This window comes from Monodon monoceros, unplaced genomic scaffold (genome assembly GCF_005190385.1).
Source record: "Monodon monoceros isolate NGI ecotype Baffin Bay Population unplaced genomic scaffold, NGI_Narwhal_1 Super_Scaffold_3, whole genome shotgun sequence".
NCBI classification, from domain to species: Eukaryota; Metazoa; Chordata; class Mammalia; order Artiodactyla; family Monodontidae; genus Monodon; species Monodon monoceros.
In genome coordinates this window covers 93,609,876-93,627,097 of record NW_021703780.1, presented here as the reverse complement: position 1 = coordinate 93,627,097, position 17,222 = coordinate 93,609,876, and the positions used below count along the sequence as shown (strand labels likewise).

The window sequence follows — 17,222 nt, the reverse complement described above, 5'->3', positions numbered from 1 at the left end:
GTTCTTTGAAAAGATAAACAAAATTGATAAACCATTAGCCCAACTCATCAAGAAAAAGAGGGAGGGGACTCAAACCAATAGAATTAGAAAAGAAAAAGGAGAAGTAACAACTGACACTGCAGAAATACAAAGCATTCTAAGAGACTACTAAAAGCAACTCTATGCCAATAAAATGGACAACCTGGAAGAAATGGACAAATTCTTAGAAATGGACAACCTGCCGAGACTGAACCAAGAGGAAAGAGAAAATATGAACAGACCAATCACAAGTAATGAAATTGAAACTGTGATTAAACACCTTCCAACAAACAAAAGTCCAGGACCAGAGGGCTTCACAGGTGAATTCTATCAAACATTTAGAGAAGAGCTAACACCCATCCTTCTCAAACTCTTCCAAAAATTTGCAGAGGAAGGAACACTCCCAAACTCATTCTATGAGGCCACCATCACCCTGATACCAAAACCAGACAAAGATACTACAAAAAAAGAAAATTACAGACCAATATCACTCATGAATATAGATGCAAAAATCCTCAACAAAATACTAGGAAACAGAATCCAACAACACATTAAAAGGATCATACGCCATGATCAAGTGGGTTTTATCCCAGGGATGCAAGGATTCTTCAATATACTCAAATCAATCAATGTGATACACCATATTAACAAACTGAAGGATAAAAACCATATGATCATCTCAATAGATGCAGAAAAAGCTTTTGACAAAGTTCAACACCCATTTATGATAAAAACTCTCCAGAAAGTGGGCATAGAGGGAACCTACCTCAACATAATAAAGGCCATATACGACAAACCCACAGCCAACATCATTCTCAATGGTGAAAAACTGAAAGCATTTCCTCTAAGATCAGGAACAAGACAAGGGTGTCTACTCTCACCACTATTATTCAACATAGTTTTGGAAGTCATGTCAATCAGAGAAGAAAAAGAAATAAAAGGAATACAAATTGGAAAAGAAGAAGTAAAACTGTCACTGTTTGCAGATGACATGATACTATACATAGAGAATCCTAAAGAAGCCACCAGAAAACTACTAGAGCTAATCAATGAATTTGGTAAAGTTGCAGGATACAAAATTAATGCACAGAAATCTCTTGCATTCCTATACATTAATGATGAAAACTCTGAAAGAGAAATTAAGAAAACACTCCCATTTACCATTGCAACAAAAAGAATAAAATACCTAGGAATAAACCTACCTAGGGAGACAAAAGACCTGAATGCAGAAAACTATAAGACACTGATGAAAAAAATTAAAGGTGATACCAACAGATGGAGAGATATACCATGTTCTTAGATTGGAAGAATCAACATTGTGAAAATGACTATACTACCCAAAGCAATCTACAGATTCAATGCAATCCCTATCAAATTACCAATGGTATTTTTTACAGAACTAGAACAAAAAATCTTAAAATTTGTATGGAGACACAAAAGACCCCAAATAGCCAAAGCAGTCTTGAGGGAAAAAAACGGAGCTGGAGGAATCAGACTCTCTGACTTCAGACTATACTACAAAGCTATAGTCAAGACTACAATCAAGACAATATGGTACTAGCACAATAACAAACACATAGATCAATGGAACAAGATAGAAAGTCCCGAGATAAACCCACGCACCTATGGTCAAGTAATCTATGACAAAGGACGGAAGGGTATACAATGGAGAAAAGACAGTCTCTTCAATACGTGGTGCTGGGAAAACTCGACAGCTACATGTAAAAGAATGAAATTAGGACACTCCCTAACACCATACACAAAAATAAACTCAAAATGGATTCGAGACCTAAATGTAAGACCAGACACTATAAAACTCTTAGAGGAAAACATAGGAAGAACACTCTTTGACATAAATCACTGCAAGATCTTTTTTGATCCAGCTCCTGGAGTAATGGAAATAAAAACAAAAATAAACAAATGGGACCTAATGAAACTTCAAAGCTTTTGCACAGCAAAGCTGTGCAAATAAACAAGACGAACAGACAACCCTCAGAATGGGAGAAAATCTTTGCGAACGAGTCAATGGACAAAGGATTAATCTCCAAAGTATATAAACAGCTCATGCAGCTCAATATTAAAGAAACAAACAACCCAATCTAAAAATGGGCAGGAGACCTAAATAGACATTTCTCCAAAGAAGACATACAGATGGCCAAGAAGCACATGAAAAGCTCCTCAACATCACTAATCATTAGAGAAATGCAAATCAAAACTACAATGGGGCTTCCCTGGTGGCACAGTGGTTGAGAGTCCGCCTGCCGATGCATGGGACACGGGTTCGTGCCCCGGTCTGGGAAGATCCCACATGCCACGGAGCGGCTGGGCGCGTGAGCCATGGCCGCTGAGCCTGTGCATCCGGAGCCTGTGCTCCGCAATGGGAGAGGCCACAACAGTGAGAGGCCCGCGTACCGCAAAAAAAACCACACAGAAAACCCCACAAAACTACAATGAGGTACCACCTCACACCAGTTAGAATGGGCATCATTAGAAAATCTACAAACAACAAATGATGGAGAGGGTGTGGAGAAACACTCTTGCAGTGTTGGTAGGAATGTCAATTGATACAGCCACTATGGAGAAGAGTATGGAGGTTCCTTAAAAACTAAAAATAGAATTACCATATATCCAGCAATCCCACTACTGGGCATATACCCAGAGAAAACCATAACTCAAAACGACACATGCACCCCAATGTTCACTGCAGCACTATTTACAATAGCCAGGTCATGGAAGCAGCCTAAATGCCCATCAACAGACAAATGGATAAAGAAACTGTGGCACATATATACAATGGAATATTCCTCAGTCATAAAAAGGAACGAAATCAGATCATTTGTTGAGACGTGGATGGATCTAGAGAGTGTCATACAGAGTGAAGTAAGTCAGAAAGAAAAACAAATATCATATATTAACGCATATATGTGGAACCTAGAAAAATGGTACAGATGAACCAGTTTGCAGGGCAGAAGTTGAGACACAAATGTAGAGAACAAACATATGGACACCAAAGGGGGAAAGCCGCGGTGGGTGGGGATGGTGGTGTGCTGACTTGGGCGATTGGGATTGACCTCTATACACTGATGTGTATAAAATTGATGACTAATAAGAAAAAAAAAAAGGATAAGGAAAATAAAAAATTTTAAAAAATTAAAAAAAGAAATTCCATGGTTTCATGTACTCTAGCCATATGCCTGGCATGAAGGCACGTGCATTTTCATTCCAAATTCACTGTTCCCAGTTGGCAATTTGGTACCTTTAATTGTGTCAATGTAAAACATCATAATCCACTGAGAGTATACAAAGAGAAATAATGTGCCTTCTAAATTCTGGTATACAAAGCGCACTGCTTGAAGACAGCTTAGTTTTTCCTGTAGTCCGGTTCTACCTATGCAATGTTTTCTAGAACAACCAGAATCAGTGAATCCAGTTCCTGAAAACTTGTATCCTTCTCAGGTTTTTAAATGAGTAAATTATACCCCTGATCTTAACTGACAAGATTCAGAGTCATGACTGGAAACGGCTAGAAATGACAAACGAAATGGTAGAGACCTATAATGCCAAATATGCATTACAACAAGGCTCATCTATAGGACAACTGCAATGATCCCTGCCTTTTATATTCCTCAAACATAAATTTACAAGAAAAAGCTCTAATATTTTTATCCTGTTGCATGGGAAATTGTGTTTAATAACAGAATAATGTTTCTCTCGATAGGCTTTGATGATGAACATCAGACCCCACAAAAATGTCCATGATTGTCAACTTACTGCCATACACTGCATTTCACTACCCTACCTCATATTTTAATATTCCCTTGGCCCAGGGATAAAGCAATGAAATGAAGTTCAAGTTCGTTTCACAGATAGTAAACATGCATTATGAATTTGAAACATACTTCCGGACACACACTTTGCTCACTGAGCATATGTTCAAGAAGAACTTCCTCTAAGAACTTCCTTTTATGACTAAAACCGTAATCTGGAACCATTCACTGTCCTTGGTTTTAGAATTCTATGTGCTTTCATAAGATATTTGCCTTTTTCATTTTAAACACAGTCCAATCTTATAGCTGCTAAATCAAACCGTTTAGGTAAAAGACACCTTTTCAGTTGGAAAACCAGTCAAAGTCCATTAATCCTTTCTATGATTATAAACAACCGGATTCAACTAATTCCCAGAAGCAGAGATTTGTAAATCTGTAGACATTTCTACTTCAATCCTTGTTCTCCCCACTTAGGGCGCTAAGTCCTTGAATGTTGAAGAGACTTCTTCAAAGTGACGTGGTACCAGGCTAGACGCCTGATGTGCTGACCTCTAATCAAGCTGTAACTGCGCTCTCTCTGTAGAGCGTGCCAGTGAGGACTTAAGTCTCAGTTCTGGCTTCAGCTGTACCAGCATGCCAGAGCTACCTTCACTGAGTAAAGGTCACCACATCTTATTAAGATCAACCTATTAGCATTGCCCAGTTTGCATATATACAAAACAATATCCAGGTGAGCACAGATGTATATGAATCACGTTTAGAATCAACACGGTAGCATTGCCTGATTCGCGCACATGTCAGACCTACAGCTACACATATATTAGTTGCGTTAAGATTCAACATATTAGGACTGCCTAGCTTACAGACTCATAAAAAACATAAAACTCTATATATGGGGAGGGGGAGGTCATGTACACTGAACATATCTAGGATCAACATTTTAGGGCCCACCAATTTTGAAAACTTTGAACTTCTGCAGCCAGATGACACTTCCCCTGTGACATACTGGCCCTCCCACTGCTGGAGACTTGAGTCTCTGATATCGCTCTGCCTCATTTGAGGCAATTACTGTACATCTAGCTGTAGGGAGCCTATAGACTGGAATGACAACCAAAGGTCTCCTATATCCACCCATTTAGAGATACATGTAGATACAGACATATGCTGTATAGTTCACACACATGATCCAATCCACAGTGAGCGCCTACACAGCCACTAGGAAGAGAGAGAGCTGGTGATGACCATCCTTATCCTGGGAAATAATGGACTGTGGCCCTCCCCTCTTATCCCAAGGAAATACATATGAAAGAAGAGGGAGTGGGTAATGAATGAATAGGAAGGTTTAATTTAGACAGATTGGATTATGTTATACTGCATAATCTCTTGCTACATTGCATCACTCTCTTATCAGTTGACTTGAAAAGGCTACACCTCTGGTTGGTTTCCAGTGGAATGAATGTATTGGATTGGCCAAAAAGTTCTTTCGGGTTTTGGGTACGATGTCACGGAGACACCTGGACGAACTTTTCGGCCAACCCAATAGCACAGCCCAAGGCAGGTTTTGGACTTCTGTAGCACTGGTGCCTATTAACTCAGGATTTGTCTAGTCTTGGGAATACCATTCTACATTTTTAAAACCTCTTGCTCTATACAATCGATTTGGCTTCAATATTTTCAAAAAGGAACACATTTTTGAAATGCATTGGTGTGCGGTGTGCATTTTCACTTACCTTTTCCGCCGACTGAGCGGTGCCAAAAAAAATGGGAATGAAGGCAAGCCAGACTATACATGTTGTGTACATGGTGAATCCAATGGGCTTGGCTTCATTAAAATTCTCTGGGACACCCCGAGTCTTGATGGCATACACAGTACACGTGACCATGAGAAGAATGCTATATCCCAAGGAGCAGATAATCTGGAGATCCGTAATGTCACATTTGAGAACTCCCCGGGCCTGCTCAGGGTTCATCGTCTTGTGTTCATCATAGTCTATGATGATGTTGGGTGGGTCAACACCAAACCAAATGAAAACACCTAGAAGCTGAACTGATATTAAACTAGAAGTGATCGCCAGCTGTGATGTTGGGCTTATGAGCCTGGGAGCTGTCACTGATTTCTTGCCCTGTTCGAATATGCGATAAATCCGATTGGTTTTTGTCAAAAGGGCCGCATAACTGATGCACATACCCAAGCCCAAGAACACTCTCCGGAAAGAACACACTGCCACGTCAGGTTTGGCTATCATCAGGAAAGTGATGATGTAGCAAAGAAAGATGCCCGTCAACAGAACATAGCTCAGTTCCCGCCCAGATGCCCGGACGATGGGAGTGTCATTGTAGCGGATGAAAGTGGCCATGACAAATATAGTGGCGATGATCCCCAACATGGCGAGGAAGACAGGGATGACGGCCCAGGGGGAGTGCCACTCCAGTTTGATGATGGGGATATCCTGGCAGCCGGTTCGGTTTTCATTGGGTCGCTGGTCGTAGGGGCAATGCTGGCATGTCATCTCATCAAACTGGTACTGGTAGCCATCGCAAGGCTCGCAGGTCCAGCAGCAAGGAGTTCCCTTCTGTGTCTTCTTTCTTTGCCCAGGCTTGCATGGCAGTGTACACACTGACGGGGGGATCTCCCGGAGTCCTTTACCCCACTGCATGTCCTCTATCTGCAACAAGAAATAAGAAGATGCAACAGGTAGATTCGTTAAGAGGAAAGAAAAAGAATAATAACAACAAACAGTAATGATAACAACATGTGAGACTTGACAAGGTAAAGTAACCCCCAGCTGCAGGAGCTACAACCCAGATTCAACCCCACACCATTTCACTGTCGCATCCTCACTCTTCACCACTGTAGAGTGTGCCAAACATGCCGGATTGTAAGAATTCCCTGTGGTAGCTATTGGAAATACAGATTCCCTGTTCCCACCCTAGACCCCCCAACTAAGAATACCCTGAAAAGGAGCCTTTGGATCTTCATTTTCAACAAGTACTCAGAGGATTCTTAGGATTAGATAAAGTCAGAGACGACTGACATGCTCTCTACTGCCGCCTCCTGGGTAATAAGTGCAAATGTCCCAAATTAAGTTAAAAATCTTAAGTAACGTGAAAAGCTATATTCATTTCCCTTATTAGATGCTTTTGGTTTTTTTTAATTGTTTTTAAATTATTTTGGATGATATTGCAGTGGTAACCACCTTTTCTAAAATTCTGTAGGCGTCACTGTCATTTTCACTGAGAAATTTTGAAGCAAATGAACCTATTCTATTTATCACAGAGGAGTGATAAGGTTCATTATTGAAAGTTTTAATTGTAGTTAACAAAGCATTTGATAAGAAAGTAATATGGTCTGGAAACCTTTCAAGATGAGCCATGTACCTATTTGGAGATGAAATTTAAACTAAAACACTATATCCTAGAGGAGGATGAACGTGTGCTTGCTTAATTAGAATATTGGCTTTCTGGAAGGGAATTCATAATTAACAGTCTTCTGAGAAATAATGGCATCAGAAACAAAGAAGAACTTCATTACGGGGCTGATATCTCATCTTTTCCAGCACAGCATCTATTCTTCCTTTTTTCCTGATATCATTTCCTCACTTTTTTTTTTTTTTTTCCTATGTGCTTTCTGTGAGATGGGATTTACACGGAAACTCCAGGGGTGGCAAGCAAGACCCAGGCTGGGCCAATTAGGATACTGCGTCGTTCTCAAGCTTGAGTACACATTAGAATCACTTGGAGGGGTTTTTACAACCCAGCATACTGAACCCCACTCTCAGATTTTCTGATTCACTGGGACTAGGATGGGGCTCGAGAGTATGTATTTCTAACAAAATCACAGATGGTGTTGCTGGAGATTCTCTAGCCATCACACTTTGTCAACCACTGATACATTCCAACCTCCTAGCCCCAGAGACTGGGTCAGGGATGGGGTCATTACAGAATGGCACAGCATTTAGCTTCACGGCTTTTACAGAGATTACGTAGGATAAAAATCTTTTGTTTCTGCTGGATTTGCAGGTTCCAGGATGTAAGGATGCTGGTGCTCATGGCTATAAAGAGGAAGTTATTTCTCAGAGGAAGAAGCCAATATCAAGGAAAGCAGAGCAGAGAATTGAAGAGAAAGATTACTGATAAGCCTGTTTAAGCTCCTGGAAACAGCTCTGCCTGAAGCAGGTTTTCCCTATATTGTGTCATTATGTGACTCAGTAAACTCTGCTATGCTTGAAGCACTTTGAATTGCATTTCTCTTACTTGTAACCAAGGGTCCTGAAAAATACACCTACTAAATGAATAATTTTAGTATCTACGTGTTGCAAAAGATGTACTTTAAAAAATACACGAATACATTCCAATGGACAAATCTGGCTGATATTCCCCATATCTAGTTTATCAAATTTTTAAGATATGGGAACAAAAATATAGGTTAGAATGATACTGAAGAGTCTTAACTATTTTGATTGATTGATTGATTTGGCTGCGTTTGGTCTTCGTTGCTGTGTGCGGGCTTTCTCTATGTTCGGGAAGCGGGGGCTACTCTTTGTTGTGGTGTGAGGCTTCTCACTGTGGTGGCTTCTCTTGTTGCAGAACACGGGCTCTACGTGTGCAGGCTTCAGTAGTTGCAGCATGCGGGCTTCAGTAGTTGTGGCACACGGGCTCAGTAGTTGTGGCTCAGAGGCTTAGTTGCTCCGCAGCATGTGGGATCTTCTCGGACCATGAATCAGAACCCGTGTCCCCTGAATTGGCAGGCAGATTCTTAACCACTGCACCCCGAGGGAAGTCCCTGAGCCTTTTCTCAATGCATACTTTTAAGACATAAGGGGGGGAACTAATTTATTGCTCAGTGGAATTTGAATGCTCTGTTAAAACAGCATGCAGTGTATAGCAAGGTATGCTACTTCCATCAAAACTTGAATGAGAACTACATTCAACATCTGAGTCAAATGTAGTTAACTCTGGGGAAAAGAACGGTTCAAGGATTAAACTTTATAAAATACTATAACCTTCTAGTGATTGAATTTGAACTTTAATCAGAGACCCAAGTATCTTTGGATGACTCTTATGAACTCATCTGCCTGAGCACAAAGCCCAAGTCAGCACTAATAAATCTAACCAGATATAAAACATAATCATTTCTTTCTCAACATCATCATTTTTGCACCAGTAGGTCACTGTCAGCCATCCCAAAGTCATAAAATTAAGGAAATAATTTGTAATAAGAGAGAAAAAGACATGCATTAACTTTATAAACGTCCAATTTCAAGAAGTTGGAACCTAAAACATTGCTATTATTAACACAAATGTTTCAAAATATCAAAGTAAAAGGCCCTACACATGGTTAGTAAGAAAGACTAACAAAAAAAACCTTACAAATAAACATCATTAGCTAAACTTGAGATTGCCTGATTCTTAAACTTAAGCTACGGAATAGATGTAGGGCTCATACAAATATAAAAACAAATTATCATTATATGTAATACTTTATAGCCAATTTCATATGTTGCCAGCTTGCAATCCCCCCTCACCACAAATAAAACGGTCAGCAACGCTGAACAGCTTTTTTTCTCAACTTAACCAAATGTATACAACAGCTATAACCACAAACATTACATTGACTACTTAACTTGTTTTCAATTTTCATTTAAAGTAGATCTCAACTCAATTTAATTGTATATATTAAAGCAACAAAGTCGCTTCTTGCTCCAAACGAACAGAAGTCTAATTTACTTGCTTTGCCAACAAAAATCATTATTTATTGAAAATATAATTTATGTTCCATAAAGGTACCAACTAACCTTTAAGAGCTCCAGTAAGTGAGAATTTTGTTAAAGTGACACACATGATTTGTGTATATCTTTACCTATCCACACAAATTTAGTGCCTTGTTTCATAAGAAGAAACAGTGAGCTGCAAATGACCAGGGGCACCTATTTTTTTTAAAGAGGGTAACAATTTAGGGTTTTGAAAAATTAACTGTAATGTCAATTGACTTTGTCAAAAGGCTAGAAGGAATGCAAATTTCAAGTTTGTTCTAAACTCTGCGACAAAACTGTTTTATTTAGTTAGCTGGAAAGCCAAAGTTAAACTGCAGAAAGATGTAAAAAATTAATAAATAGAAATCTCAATTAAAGAGTGTCAGGAGAAGGGGGAGATCTCACGCCCCGTGCCCATAGCTGAACCCAACGGGAAGAAGATTCCTCTTCCTTGGCAAGGACTCGACCAATGAAAAGCCATGAACCTTTTACTCTTGCCCTCCAACTTCCTTTTCCCCTCTACAAAAGTGTTCTCCTTTCCTTGCTGTGAGGGGTCTTGCATGTGGCTTGCCACGGTTTCAGACCCCGAGTTGCAATGCTCTTGCTGATCTCAAATAAACCCATCTTTGCTGGAACAATATATGTCAGTCTATTTATTTCAGGTCAACAAAGATTAGGAAAAAGGCTAGGATGTTTACCATTGTCTTCTTTAGAAGATACAGTTCTAAATTCCCTGATAAGAATGCATTTTCTTCCTGGACATCCCAAGTTTATGGTTATTGGATACTGGATCAGCTCAGTTAGCTGGCTCATGGCAAAGGACTGTTGAGATCTCAGCTCTTGGCAAGAGAATACACCTGTAAAGCTAGTATCATCAATTAACACCATGCATGGCGCATAGATTTTATGGATAAGTGAATCAATGGTTTAAAAAAGAGAAAATTAGGTAATCCTGGCCAATGAAAGCAAAAATAAGCCTTTTGTGGAGTCCTAGGAAAGCGTTCTTCACTCTTTAAAGCAGAGTCACAAAGAAGAGAGATGCTGTCTTCAGCCTTTGATGTGTGCAAATGTGATAGATGGAGCTGCAGCAGCCATTGTGCCACCACGAAGAGACAAGCTGAAGGAACAAAGCTGATATGCTGAGGATAGTAAAACGAAAACAAAAACAGAATTTGTATCTTTGATGCTCTCAAAGTAACTTTCTAGGCTCAACATGGAGCCACTCCTGTATGGGGTGCCACGTCAGTAAGCCAAAACTAAGATAACTTTCACATTCCTGTGAACAAGCTTCACTCGAACAGAAATGCAGTACATCTAGTCAGCCAGTCTCCAAAGGCTATGTCAACTCAGGGGCTTCTCACCCCAAAAAGGGTTGACTATGTGGGCCCAGCCCATCAGATAATTTTTATATGTTCCTTATTCTTTATCCTATGAGAGCTTTCCACTTTCCACCCCATTTTGCAGTTCTCGGAAAGAAGACTGTCCACAAAATGTTAAATAAAGTGTGTCTGTACTGCCTAAATTGTCTTCTTTAATCATTTATTTTAACAGTGGCATCTTTTTTTTTTTTTTTTTTGCGGTACACGGGCCTCTCACTGTTGTGGCCTCTCCCGCTGCGGAGCACAGGCTCCGGACACGCAGGCTCAGCGGCCATGGCTCACGGGCCCAGCCGCTCCGCGGCATGTGGGATCTTCCCGGGCCGGAGCACGAACCCGTGTCCCCTGCAACGTTAGGCGGACTCTCAACCAGTGCGCCACCGGGGAAGCCCCAACAGCGGCATCATTTTGTCAACCAAATGAACCAACACTGGTACCACCCTACCCTGAACTGCGAACATGAAACAATAAACTTCCCTTGGTTAACCAATACCTCATGGGTAGCCCACTACTTGCAGTCAAACATTCTAACACACTCTTTCTTATTTCTGCAGCTGGAACGTGAAGGCCTGAGACTATTGGACAGTTCGGCAATAATTCAAGTTCTTGCGTGGGTAGTAGAGAGTTCCAGGAGGAAAGGAAACTTGTGAATCACACGTGATCGGATACACTTGTCTTTGTCTCCTGAAAGCACTCAGAAAAGAGGGTGGTAAACACCTGGACTCGAAAAAATCAGCTGTGACTCCACTGCTTCAGGCTCAGAGAGAATGAAAAAGGACCTGTCAGCTAAAGTTCTTTAGCACATGTGTTTGGCAAGGAAAAACTGGGGTCTGGCTCTAGCAGAGAAAGCTATTCCACCGGGGACGCGCAAACCTTATAATCACTGGAATTTTAAAATAAAACCCAGTGAGTTGCTGTCTTACTGCCAAATGCAGGAATCAAACAGAGAAGATTTTTATAAACACTGTTCAGTGCATCCATTTTTATCTAGAAGACATTTTCTCTCTGAAGGAAAACTGTGTCACTGCAGGGATATTTTCCCCAGTGAAGTTTCATTTGCATTTTCCAGCGCACACTCTGTAGAGTGAGCTGGCTGGTGCTTTTGTTGCATAATTCTTTGCAACAGCATCATTTTAACTTACTAAAACCTTAATAGAATGAGCTAATTTAACAAGAGCTTTCTTATTAAACACCATTTGTTCATTAAAATATATTTGTCCTGGCTAATTTATGAAAAAATCTTTTCAGGAAAAATGCACAAGAATGCTGAATTTCTAGTACTAGAAAAGAACCAGGTTTAGGTTCCGGTGGGGAGTGGGTAAGGTAGAATGGCTTTACAAGGAATTTTGTAGTATCTCAATGTCTTTTTTTTTTTTTTTTTTTAAGCCTCAGCCCCGATTGTTAAATTTTAGGCAGCAGGACTGGACTATAAGACAGAATTTCGGGACTGCTATAAACGCACTTAATTCAAATTCTACTTATTCAAAATTTGGAATTATTTGTACAATTCATCGTGTTTAATATACTCTAGGAAGAAAATGCCATACACCTTCTTCATTAAACTGTATATAAAAGATTGTACATAAAAGAGTACATAATTGACTAGTTTTTAACTATGGTAGTCCCTGGGCACCCATGGAGGGATTTGGAGCTTCATCTCACTGTAAAGCACCTCGAGGTCCAAGGTGTGGACAGCTCTGTACTGCTACTAAGTCCTTTTTTTTAAAAAAAATTTTACTGAACTATAGTTACAACGTTGTGTTAATTTCTTCTGCACAGCAAAGCAACTCAGCTATATGTGTATATATATATATTCTTTTTCATATTCTTTTCCATTATGGTTTGTCACAGGATATTGAATATACTTCCCTGTGCTTACAGTAGGACCTTGTTGTTTATCCATTCTGTATATAAGAGTTTGCCTCTGCTAACCCCAAACTCCCATTCCTTCCCTCCCCTCCCCCCACCCCTTGGCAATCAGAAGTCCGTTCTCCATGTGAATCTGTTTCTGTTTTACGGATATGTTCATTTGTGTCATATCTTAGATTCCACACGTAAGTGATTTCATATGGTATTTGTCTTTCTCTTTCTGACTTAATTCACTTAGTATGATAATCTCTAAGTCCATCCATGTTGCTGCAAATGGCATTATTTCATTATTTTTGATGCCTGAGTAATATTTCATTGGAGATATATATATATATATATATGTATATGTGTATATGTATATTTATATATATGTATGTATTGAATACATACACACACACACCATCTTCTTTAGCCATTCCTTTGTTCATGGACATTTAGGTTGTTTCCATATCTTGGCTATTGGGAATAGTGCCGCTATGAACACAGGGGTGTATGTATCTTTTCCAATTATAGTTTTGTCTGGGTATATGCCCAGGAGTGGGATTGCTGGATCATATGGCAGCTCTATTTTTAGTTTTTTAAGGAACCTCCATACTGTTTTCCATGGCGGCTGCACCAATTTACATTCCCAACAACAGTGTAGGAGGGTTCCCTTTTCTCCACACCCTCTCCAGCATTTGTTATTTGTATACTTTTTAATGATGGCCATATGACGGGTGTGAGGTGGAACCTCACTGTAGTTCTGATTTGCATTTCTCTAATACTTAGCGATGTTGCGCATCTTTTCACGTGCCTATTGGCCACCGGTATGTCTGCTCTGAATTAAGACCTGTTTTTGAATTATGCCAGTGGTTCCCAAACTTGACTGCACATTTCAATCACTTGGGGATCTTCTAAAAATTCCAAATAGGCAGCAGGGTGTTTGAAAGCTCCTCTGGTCATATGTAGACAAGTATAGGAAAGAATGAACTAAACTCTCTGAAGGGCTGGAATTTAGGAGAAAATATTTGCTTTGTTTAGAGAACCTATTGACTGCAGGCTTCTATTCTTGACCTTAGGATGCACTAACTCTCATGAAAAGTCCGAGAAGGTCACCTAAAATGCTCAGTTATACTCTTATGGTTTAATGGGAAAGTATGGCGCTGTAGTGGAATTATAAATTTTCACAGTTCAGGAAGGTCTCCGGACTTATATTTCATAATGTCATTGGCTAAACATCTTAAAATGCCTAGAAAGGCTCAGCCCATAAAGCAAACAACTGATGTGAGAGTAAAAGAGTGCTTCGCCTCAAAACAAAGTCTAAAGGAACACAAAATAAATTACATGTCCATGCAAATACATATTGAATTATACATCAAGAAAAGACTTCATTAGTAGTTCTGCCAAAATGATCTGCATTTACTATTTCTTTTTTTGTTTTGTTTAGTTATTTATTTATTTATTTTTGGCTGTGTTGGGTCTTCGTTGCTGTGCGCGGGCTTTCTCTAGTTGCGGCGAGCGGGGGCTACTCTTTGTTGAGGTGCAGAGGCTTCTCATTGCGGTGGCTTCTCTTGTTGCGGAGCACAGGCTCTAGGCCCACAGGCTTCAGTAGCTGTGGCACGTGGGCTCAGTAGTTGTGGCTTGTGGGCTCTAGAGCACAGGCTCAGTAGTTGTGGCGCACGGGCTTAGCTGCTCCGTGGCATGTGGGATCTTCCCGGACCAGGGCTTGAACCCGTGTCCCCTGCATTGGCAGGCGGATTCTTAACCACTGCGCCACCAGGGAAGCCCTGCATTTACTATTTCAATGCTTGCGTTTTCCTTAAGTACAAGGGGAAAGGCGGGTGGTATTTATTACATTTGCATAATTAAAAGCTCCCAGACCGATTGAACAGTTTGCCCCCAAAGTAATTCTACATTTCTTTCTTTATCACACCTTTTTCTATACCTCTAACTAAAAAAGGGTTATCTTTACTTGGCTTCAGATCTTCCTTTTATTTTTTTTTAATTTTATTTTTTCCAGAAGAATCAGGACAGCCTTCTGGGGAACCTTCGATTTTTCACAATGTTGATGCTTTTTCAAAATTACCATATACTCAGTTGGCCAAACAATACATATCTGCTAACACTAGTTAGCTAACTCTTCCAGAAACAAAACTGCCAGGAGAGCCATCTCCTTATCATGTGCATGTTACCTACAAATCATCTCTTATTTAGTCCCCGCCTGGGGACACAATTCCCTAAATGACGCTTACCAATCAAACATAAGGTATTTAATCTTGCTTGAATTATTAAAAACATTTGAAAGTAGTTTTTTAAAGCACGGATTTAAGAATAATTTACAATGTAAACATATTCACATGGATGCCTCAAAAATACCTCAGATAAACTTGTTCAAAACTGAATTCATGATCTTCACCATGAATTGGCAAACTATGGCCCCCAGCGCGCCAAATCCTGCCCACCACCTGATTTCATAAATAAAGTTTTCCTGGAACGTCACCACACTGTTCATTGACATGTTGCCTCTAGCCGATTTTAGGCTACATTGGTAGAACTGAGTAGTTGTGAATGCATGGCCCGCAAAACCTAACCTATTTACTATCTGGCCCTTTACAGAAAACACTGGCTGACTCAGAGGCAATGACAAAAGAAGGACAAAGCCCTAGCGCATGGCAGCTTTATCAATCCATAAACCAGAAGCTGTGTCATCTCTGACATCTTCCTTTCCTTTGGTCCCCACCCCTTCCCCCCATATCTAAGTGACCAACAACTTGTGTTGGGTTTCCCTCTTGCAATCACTTACATTAATTGTTTCATCCAACAAACTATATATTAAGTAAGGTTACTGGGTGCTGGATCCCGTTTTAATTGTCGGGAGCAAAAGAGACAGAAACGAACGCCTTAGAGAAATGAATCCTCTTTTCTCACCTGTTATCACACCTCCTCTGCAAAAGCTTTCTATGCGGTTTCTTCACCTCTCTTTCCTGCTGGCCTTTTCCTAATCCCATCCTTTGCACTAGAGCCAGGAGGATGCTTTAGCATGGAGATTTGATCACGTCACCTTTTTCCCTTCATTCTTCAGTGGCTTCTTATTGCTCTTTAGCCTCCTAGCTGAGCATCGTCTCAAAGGGACACACACCAGGTGGCTTCTCTCTCCTGGCTCCATGAGTCCCATGAAGCACCCTGCCCCACAGTGGCTTCTGTGCTGTACCTAGCTGTTCAATACCTCTTCCGCTTACCGGACACTCGCTCAGGATGCCCCACCCTCACTGGGCTGGTTCCTCCTTTTACAACCTCTCAAGGATCCCTCCTCAAAGAACTTAACACCATTTGTACTTGTGCAGATACGTGACTCATTAAAATCTGTCTCCCAGCTCCTCTGTAAACCCAGTGATTTCAGAGCTTCCATCCACTCTACTCAATGCTGGAAACCCAGAATCTGAGAGGGGAATCAAGAACACTGGCAGGTGAAAGAGGTGAGAGAAAAGACTGACCGCTACTGTAGAAACGATTTTCCCCCGGCCAAAACTGGAGTTTAACTGTAAGTGGAGTTGATCGAAGGATCCATAAGGACTTACGTGAGTCTCATCTATTTGTTGGTCATTTAATACACATCTAAAGAATGGAAGTTTATATGTGGAATGTCCTTGGCATTTTGAGAGAAGAAAGGGAGTTAAATCTGGAGCACTAAGGTGCTAGGTAGTGGAAGCACGAACATAGCTAACACACCATGGGGAGTCAGAACAATCGCCTTCAGCCAAGGACAGAAGTGGATTTCAATAGGTCCCTGACTGTTCTCTGAACATTCTCCTCCGGTAAACTTAGCCACAGCTCAAAACAGAAAGAACACGAGCTAGGAAGTCAGCCTTTCCTGGGTTCAAAGACTGGCTTCGTCACCTCCAGACAGTATGACCCAAGGCGAGTCAACCATGTGAAGCGTGTTTCCCTAGCTTATTTGCTATGAATGAGATGCATTTGTGACAAATGAGACAGCATGTGTAAGGTGTGTGTCTGAGACATCGTAACTGCCCAATTATTAATTTTTACTGGAATATTTTATGCCTTCAGTGATCACCTTAAGTCTAATTAATCCAGGCAAAAACTTAAAGATGGCTATTGTCAGGCCTCCCCTCTCTCTTGAGCTCTGATTCTTCCAGCCACATATTATCAGCAACTAATGCTGTAGTGGCATTTCACACTCTACATATCTAAAACTAGAAGTACCGCCTTCCTTCCCGTTTTCTAGATCTCTCCACCCACCCTCCAACCTGTCCTGCTACACCAGAGGAGTTAATAACATGAGCCTTGGACTCAGACAGCCCTGGGTTCAAATCCTAGCAGAGTGACACTGGCCAAGTCATTTTTTGTTTGTTTTTAAATTCTTATTGGAGTTGCTTTACAATTTTGCGTTAGTTTCTACTCTACAGCAAAGTGAATCATCCATACGTATACAATATCCC

General features: G+C 40.6%; 1 protein-coding gene across 1 annotated transcript in view; it reads right to left on the bottom strand.

Moving 5' to 3' along the window:
• Positions 1-17,222, bottom strand: part of GRM7 (glutamate metabotropic receptor 7) — a 526,714-nt gene that overhangs the window by 113,263 nt on the left and 396,229 nt on the right. The window contains exon 8 of the mRNA XM_029243336.1: positions 5,516-6,451. Within this exon, the coding sequence (XP_029099169.1) occupies positions 5,516-6,451 (936 nt within the window). The remainder of the gene's footprint in view (positions 1-5,515; positions 6,452-17,222) is intronic.